General features: G+C 42.1%; 2 protein-coding genes across 2 annotated transcripts; both read left to right on the top strand.

Annotated features, from left to right (window-relative positions):
• The first annotated feature begins 1544 nt into the window (after positions 1-1544).
• On the top strand, positions 1545-4494 carry LOC109985351 (tubulin alpha chain-like). Its single transcript, XM_065961958.1, has 4 exons — positions 1545-1685; positions 1891-2113; positions 2422-2570; positions 2655-4494. Exons 1-4 carry the CDS (start codon positions 1683-1685, stop codon positions 3627-3629), a joined length of 1350 nt encoding a protein of 449 aa, XP_065818030.1. The 5' UTR covers positions 1545-1682; the 3' UTR covers positions 3630-4494.
• Positions 4495-4926: 432 nt separating this feature from the next.
• On the top strand, positions 4927-8216 carry LOC109985350 (tubulin alpha chain). Its single transcript, XM_020635652.3, has 4 exons — positions 4927-5086; positions 6331-6553; positions 6771-6919; positions 7104-8216. The coding sequence occupies exons 1-4, from the start codon at positions 5084-5086 to the stop codon at positions 8079-8081; spliced, it is 1353 nt and encodes a 450-aa protein (XP_020491308.1). The 5' UTR covers positions 4927-5083; the 3' UTR covers positions 8082-8216.
• The last annotated feature ends 828 nt before the right edge of the window (positions 8217-9044 follow it).

Below are 9044 nucleotides of genomic sequence, written 5' to 3' on the forward strand. Positions count from 1 at the left end.
GCACCATCATTTGAAAAGTGGTTTAACCTCAAACAGATGGATTACACTAAATCAACAATTTCAAAAAGGCCAGGATGCCTGCAGCTGTTCTTAAAAGTGGTTTAACTAGTTTCTAATACCACAGAGTGTTTTGCCTTTGGGCCACAGTACTGTATCATCAGCATGGGTTATCCCTGCCAACTGAAACAGGCAGCTGCTCTACTACCACCTCACTGAAACTCACTTTGAGAATTGAGAAACATTAAACTATACAACCTGTTAGATATGAATAGCTGTCTGGGCGTAGAACTTTTATAAAGAGGACAAAAACAATTAATGTTGTGCCTTTTGTCCCTTATTTAAACACTGTCTCTGTGGTTGACTTTTATGGTGCATATCATGAAACCACCCTGGCAGGCTTTTTTTCTATTTACTTCAGTCAGCTGATTCCTGGTGAGGCGGTTCCCATGGATTCTGTTTCTCTACTCTCCCATGGGGCTGAGGAGCACAGTAGACAGGTTTCACATATAGTGCTGCTTTAGAAACATTGATTGTTCATTTTAACTCAAGAATAAAAAGTGTAGGAGAGGGGTGACTGAACAATGTAGTTGATTTTATTAAATGTGCTCACTTAAGGAAGTTAACTGTTCTGTGTTAAGATGTTATGACTCCATATTGGGCATGCATGTTATGGGAATACATTCACAAATATTTTTCTTTCTAAGAAAGGAAATCATAGATGTAATAATGATCACTGTTTTTGCTGAGATGTAATGTAAGCACAAGCACACACAAAAAAGTTGATGGCCAATTCAAAATGTTCAAAATCATATTTTACCATCTATTTATCAGTAGTTCACTTGTCACAATTTACATATTCAAGTCAGTGTTAAAATAAAACATTTATAGAATAAATGAAAGTGAAGTGTTTTGTTTGGGGGGGCGGCTGTGGACCAGTGGTAGAGTCGGTCATCCCTCAACTGGAAGGTCAGGGGTTCGATCCCCAACCCCTGCAGCCACATGTCCAATGTGTCATTGGGCAAGACACTTACCCCAAATTGCTCCGGCTACTTCATTGGGGGCGTAAGAATGTGTATGAATTAAATTAGTTACGTTTGATGGTCACTTTACTTAGCAACCTCTGCCGTCAGTGTGTGAATGGGCGATCTGCAGTGTAAAAGTGTCTTCAGTAGCTAGAAGACTAAATAAGTGCTACACAAGCTCAACTCCATTCACCATTTACACAATGCTCCAATTTTTCAAAGTGTTTTTATAAAAGAAACATTCATTTATTTTCATAATAGTTACATGTTGTAACTTACAACCTCAGTGAAATCAGTTTTTCTTCATGTCATAAGCTTCATGATAAAGTCATGCATTACTAAAAGCCATGTGAAACTACATTATGTTTCCTTCCTTTCATCTGCCTATCGTTTTTTTTTTTTGATGCAGGAGGTTCACACACACACCCCTTGCAATGCTCTCACACAATGAATAGGGTGGTGACCTCCTTTGGCATTGTGCGTTCTTCTGTCAAACAGGTGATCTTATCCTGGCTTCATCAGAAGGTTCTCCCATTACAGCTCAGATCAAATCACTGTTCACCTTAAGCTGCAGGTTGCCTATAAAAAAGCAGAGCAACACAGCTGTCTCCAGCACTACATCTTCTTTCTGATACCTGACCGTTGGAGAAGAGATAAATTATGGTAAGATTTTGTTTTGCTAGTGACAAATTTACTGTAAGTTAACAGAATTCCAAAATAAATTGTGAGATAGATAATGTGTTTGAATTAAGTTCATTTTAGAATCACAGTGAGATATTGTATTTTAAGTCTACGTCAGACAGTCTAAGAATTCTGTGTAGGAGAAATACTGGAAGTAGACACAATGGAGATTGCTTATTCTTTGCAGCGTGAATGTATCTCCATCCATGTGGGCCAAGCTGGGGCTCAAATTGGCAATGCATGTTGGGAGCTGTATTGTCTGGAACATGGGATCCAACCAGATGGACATATGCCCACTGAAAAGACGGTCGGAAGAGGAGATGACTCCTTCAGCACCTTCTTTAGCGAAACAGGGGCAGGGAAGCACGTTCCCAGAGCCATCTTTGTCGACCTGGAACCTACTGTAATTGGTCAGTGCCTGTTATGAAGCTCATAATATTTTACATACATTGGGTATTTGTATGCATGATGTAGTTTTTTTTAAACAAAGCTGTATGTAACATTAGATCACAAACATTTTAATTAAAAAAAACTACCACTGCAACATCACCTTCCTTTCTTTACAATGTTACACACATGAAATATGAATGGAAGTTAAGCACTATGACAGCAAGAAATCCCTTATCCTTTGCCATTGTAAAATCCTTATTAAAACAAGATAATAGTGACCCTTTTGGATCATTCATCAAATGATCAATATCTTTGTTTAATTCTCCAGATGAGGTACGCACAGGAACTTATCGTCAGCTGTTCCACCCTGAACAGCTGATTACAGGAAAGGAGGATGCAGCCAATAACTACGCCCGTGGACACTACACAATTGGCAAGGAGATTATTGATCTGGTTCTGGACAGGACTCGCAAACTGGTGCGCATGTGTGAGAGAAAATGTTTCTTGTAATAACCTTGTTGTTTTTGTTTCAGACTAAATCATATGTAAATTCATTTTCAGGCCGACCAGTGCACTGGCCTGCAGGGATTTCTCATCTTCCACTCCTTTGGTGGGGGAACCGGCTCGGGTTTCACCTCTCTGTTGATGGAGAGACTCTCTGTTGATTATGGCAAAAAGTCTAAGCTTGAATTTGCCATCTACCCAGCCCCCCAGGTTTCCACAGCTGTAGTGGAGCCTTACAACTCCATCCTGACAACCCACACCACCCTGGAGCACTCTGACTGTGCCTTCATGGTGGACAATGAGGCCATCTACGACATCTGTCGCAGGAACCTGGACATTGAGAGGCCCACTTACACTAACCTGAACAGGCTCATTGGCCAGATTGTGTCTTCCATCACGGCTTCTCTTCGCTTTGATGGAGCCCTGAATGTTGACCTTACAGAGTTCCAGACCAACTTGGTGCCCTACCCTCGTATCCACTTCCCTCTGGCCACCTACGCCCCGGTCATCTCCGCAGAGAAAGCCTACCACGAGCAACTGTCTGTTGCTGACATCACCAACACCTGTTTCGATCCGGCCAGTCAGATGGTAAAGTGTGATCCTCGCCATGGTAAATACATGGCCTGCTGTCTGCTGTATCGTGGTGATGTGGTGCCCAAAGATGTTAACTCAGCCATTGCTGCTATTAAAACCAAAAGCAGCATCCAGTTTGTGGACTGGTGCCCGACTGGCTTCAAGGTGGGCATCAACTATCAGCCTCCAACTGTGGTTCCTGGAGGAGACCTGGCCAAGGTGCAGAGGGCTGTGTGCATGCTGAGCAACACCACGGCCATCGCTGAGGCCTGGGCCCGTCTCGACCACAAGTTTGACCTCATGTATGCCAAGAGAGCCTTTGTCCACTGGTATGTTGGAGAGGGAATGGAGGAGGGAGAGTTCTCAGAGGCCAGAGAAGATATGGCTGCCCTGGAGAAGGATTATGAAGAAGTTGGTGCTGACAACATGGGGGAGGATGATGAAGGAGATGAATACTGACTTCCTCAGTCATGCATTGAAGCCAAAGTAAATACGTTCTTATTCCTGGTTTAACTTTATTGTGGTGAAGAAAAAAAAAAACCTTTATTGTTATAACATAAAAACAAATCAAAATGGAAAAATACTCTTCAAACATCCAAAGTTTGCAGGTACTTTGAGGGACGTAGACAGCTCAACTGAATCTGCAGACTGTGAGACAAAAAAATATATAATTAAAAGTTTTAGCCAAACACTAGGAGTTATTTTTCCAGGATCCTTTTATGGTGCGAATAAAAAGTGTATAAGTTGCTTATCTTCTTTCAGGCCTTCACAGATCAAACTCAGTAACTTAGGCCAAACCCTCTCTTTTGTGCACCTCCCCCTCTGTACGCTGTACGCTGTCATGTGGAATGTAAGTTATGAAAGAGCTCCTATGTCAGTCAGTTTCTATATACCATTCAGCTGTGACTCTGTGAGAGCGGCTGAGAGGGAACATAACTGACCAAATCACTGACTGGAGTTGTTTGTGTAGCTCATACTCAGACAGTGGGCCTGCAGCAACAATAGGATCCATGTTATGCATGAGTCACTGCTCTGGGACCAGAAAGGGGCTGTTGAAAAAGTTGTAACACAGAAAGGCAACATTTTTTTTTTTTTTGAAATGCCTCAATATTTCTTAAAAGTTTTGTTTGTTTTTAATCTTCTTTCATATTAATCCTGGGTGTGTTGATAACCAAAGCATTGTGTCTCTGTGTATTGTAACTTCTCTTAAAACGAACCATGATTAGCAATTATTTTTAAATGCTGCGCTTGATTTTAAGTACCACTGAAACATATGTTCCATACATTTGATGATGCACAATAAAATACTTCACAGATCTTTTCCATATGGATATTGTGTGATTACTATCTGTTCATCATTTAATACAAAGGGCTATTATTATGTACATGTGTGGTGATGAATGTGTGAGTGCAGATAAATGCATAAAATGGGCAAAACACTTCAGCCCACATTCCTTGTTAAATGTTATAAAACTATAAAAACCCTTTATGTAATGAGAAGTCCTCAGGAATGACTTGCAATTATTGGACATGACTGCTTTGTATGTAAATAAACTCCTTGGGAATATAACCAAAGTAAAACTGTAGCACAAAAACACACAGTGAGAAAAATGGGGAAATGATCATAGAGAAAATGAAACAGGGTTAACCTAAGCTTCACATTTCTAGCGGAAGGACAAAGCAAATCAATGTAAGGGTGGATTATGTGACAGACAAGGGACTTCCCTTTTTCCCTTTTTTTTTTTTTTTTTAAGTGCTGCTCCCTCCTGCCCAATGAGCAATGCAGCTGCTTGCTGTGGTTTCCTGCCTGCCCCCTCCACATCCTTGCCTATATAAACCCTGACTCTCCCTCTCCTCCGCACTTCTGCCTTGTATCTGAATCCTCAACGTCAGTCGAAGGACCAGCAGACAAAATGGTGAGTAACTGCTCCCCTGATGACGTAGTCTGGAAATTTCCTCTCTCTCTGTCTCTCCCTACAGCCTCCCTTTGTCTCTGTTTATACAGATTAAACAGACAGGGCCTATTTAATGCTTATAAGGCCTCTGCTCTGGATTTGATTGTTCTGATAGAAAAAGAAGATTCATACTATTATGTGACAATAGTGAAAGGTTATGTTTTGAAGTTAAACCTTTTTAAGGTCATGTTTGTTTAGAACTTAGAGAGGGGAATACACAGGTATTACATGGCTACAAGATCTTACAAGTCATTTTCATTCTCTTGGACAATCTAGGTCAGATGACAGACACTTTATGAGTTTGTCTGCTTTATCACTTAAGACTTGTTTTGATGAACCACAACATGCCATTAAGGTGGAAAGATATGTAACTAAAGAGGAAATAGAATCTTATCTGTGTGTATAGAGGATTTAGAGTTATGCAGACTAAGAAAGAGTGGTCAGGGAAACCGTGGCAGTGGGGGATGGACAGAAGGAAAAGAGAAAAGAGGAGTGGTCTGGCCTGGGACATATGAGTTTGTTGGCAGCCATTTTGCAGCTGTTAGGAGTTTTTGGGTTGAGAGGGATGTGTGCAGGGAGGGGTAGACACAGAGAGAGAGAGAGAGAGAGAGAGAGAGAGAGAGAGAGAGAGAGAGAGAGAGATCCCTGACTGTTGCGCAGCACTATGCAGCTGGACAGGATGGGGGAGGAGAGAGACAGAGAGGGGGAGGAGATGATGGGAAAGGGTGGAGATACAGGATGGAGGACAGGGGGAAGGCTTTCCAATAAACTCAAACCATGGCCTTCCTGTCTACTTCACAGTGTCTTAGTTTATATATCGATCTATAGACATTTCCTGCCCACCTTTGCAGCTCTGGACTTTTAAAAAGCTTCCATTTCAATATTGGCTCGCCCAAACATACGCACTATGAGCAGCTGAAGCTTTAACGTTCTACTTTGGAGGGCGTTTCTTTGCCAGCTGAGCTATTTCCTCTCCAAAATGTGTGCCAAACCAAAGACTGTTGGTGGACAGGAAGTCCCAAGAAAGAACATGGACACCAGATAATAAATGACAATTTTCCATTTTCCTTTGAATAGTAAAAAAAGGGACCAAAGAACTAATAATGATTTTGTTTGTAGGCTACTTCAACGTAATTTGTACTAACCAACTCTGATGGGAGTATTTTCCACCTCCTTAACCACCGTCTCTCTTCTCTTTTATTTAGCGTGAGTGTATTTCAATGCATGTCGGCCAAGCCGGGGCCCAGATGGGAAATGCCTGCTGGGAGCTGTACTGTCTGGAACATGGGATCCAGCCGGACGGACAGATGCCCAGTGACAAGACAATTGGAGGAGGAGATGATTCTTTCAACACCTTCTTCAGTGAGACAGGGGCAGGAAAGCACGTTCCCAGAGCCATCTTTGTCGACCTGGAACCCACTGTTATTGGTCAGTAATGTGTGTACAGTGTGTGCATAACAATAATCTTAAACATATCTTTCATTATTATAATCAATATGCTGTTTTAAACTTTACACTACACTGAAATCCCCAACCCATGAACCCATTTTAGACATTTAATAACAGAATTAAAGACAGTGTTTTACTGTCCATGTATACCTCATGGACATTTGCTCTAACTCTTTTTCAATTGTTCTTTTTATAGATGAAGTGCGTACAGGAACCTACAGGCAGCTGTTCCACCCTGAACAGCTGATTACAGGAAAGGAGGATGCGGCCAACAACTACGCCCGAGGACACTACACCATCGGCAAGGAGATTATTGATCTGGTTCTGGACAGGACTCGCAAACTGGTGAGACTTTTGAGAAGTGGTCTTGTAAAGATTTGCAGTATAGGCTTGTGTTTTCACTGAACAAGATTTATATCCCTACACTGCATAGCACTCTAATATTTGTTCAATTAAAAAAAAAAATGTAATCTAGTTTTGCAAGAGCTGTCCAGACTGTGACTTATATAAATAATCTCTTTCTTTTCAGGCCGACCAGTGCACTGGCCTGCAGGGATTTCTCATCTTCCACTCCTTTGGTGGGGGAACCGGCTCAGGTTTCACCTCTCTGTTGATGGAGAGACTCTCTGTCGATTACGGAAAGAAATCAAAACTTGAATTTGCTGTCTACCCAGCCCCCCAGGTTTCCACAGCTGTGGTGGAGCCTTACAACTCCATCCTGACAACCCACACCACCCTGGAGCACTCTGACTGTGCCTTCATGGTGGACAATGAGGCCATCTACGACATCTGTCGCAGGAACCTGGACATTGAGAGGCCCACTTACACTAACCTGAACAGGCTCATTGGCCAGATTGTGTCTTCCATCACGGCTTCTCTTCGCTTTGATGGAGCCCTGAATGTTGACCTTACAGAGTTCCAGACCAACTTGGTGCCCTACCCTCGTATCCACTTCCCTCTGGCCACCTACGCCCCGGTCATCTCCGCAGAGAAAGCCTACCATGAGCAACTGTCTGTTGCTGACATCACCAATGCCTGCTTTGAGCCGGCCAATCAGATGGTGAAGTGTGATCCTCGCCATGGTAAATACATGGCCTGCTGTCTGCTGTATCGTGGTGATGTGGTGCCCAAAGATGTTAACTCAGCCATCGCCGCCATCAAAACCAAACGTACCATCCAGTTTGTGGACTGGTGCCCGACTGGCTTCAAGGTGGGCATCAACTATCAGCCTCCAACTGTGGTTCCTGGAGGAGACTTGGCCAAGGTGCAGAGGGCTGTGTGCATGCTGAGCAACACCACGGCCATCGCTGAGGCCTGGGCCCGTCTCGACCACAAGTTTGACCTCATGTATGCCAAGAGAGCCTTTGTCCACTGGTATGTTGGAGAGGGAATGGAGGAGGGAGAGTTCTCAGAGGCCAGAGAAGATATGGCTGCCCTGGAGAAGGATTATGAAGAAGTGGGTACAGACAGCATGGGAGACGAGGAAGAAGAGGGAGAGGAGTATTAAAGAGCCATAAATATGGGCTTTGTCATCACGCATTCCAAGTTATCATGAAAGTTTTACATTCCCAGCAACACTCTGATAACATGTGGTGGTGAAAAAACAGTATTATCAATAAAAAGTTCTCATGAACCTGCTAAATGAACTTGTGATCATTTTTGAACTGATTTAACATAATTTGACATCTATTTAGGAAAATATTCAAAACTGCTTCAATAACACCCTCCTGGCCAAAAACCCCAAGAAGCCTTTATGCTGACTCATCTTAAATATCTAAGAGCTTTTCATTTAACTTATAACAGTGAATATGTGTATATATAACTAGCTGCGTTGTGAGAATTACAAGGTATATAGTTTAAATTTAAAAAAATGCATTCATTATTTGTGTGCAAAGTATTTCCATAAAAGAAAATATATATATCCCTAAATCTTTGCTGTACAAGTTATAACTTGTAACCTCGCACCCTTTAGCAAGGAAACTCAAGCATCCCTCCCTTTGCAAATTTCCTGCAATTGTATTCTTGTTGATGATCAGTCATAAATATACAAGGGACCTGGCTGGTCTTTTACCTACAGTTGCTTCATTCAGCCACTAGATGAGAGCATTGTGACCGGATAATACAAACAGTAGATATTTGTGTAAGTTGGTCAAATCCAAAGACAAGATTTAGTCATAACTGCCCTGGCCAATTACTATTACCCCCCATAGAAGTACTTGTAATAATAATAGGCTATCGGAAAGTACACTATTCATGTCCATTACACAGGGGCGTGTCCAGACTTTTATGTCTGGAGTGGCCCACCTTGACTTATGATGTGGTCCATGAAGTTTGGGCAAATTAATTCATTTATTTACCCTTTCTATCCCCATAAATAATCTACATGTAGGCTAAGTAAAGTAATTGTTTGACATTTACATCTTCTAAGCCTAATTCTTTGCGGACTCAAAAACAAGATGCACAAAGTCAC

The sequence above is a fragment of the Labrus bergylta genome, chromosome 13, assembly GCF_963930695.1.
Source record: "Labrus bergylta chromosome 13, fLabBer1.1, whole genome shotgun sequence".
Lineage (NCBI taxonomy): Eukaryota > Metazoa > Chordata > Actinopteri > Labriformes > Labridae > Labrus > Labrus bergylta.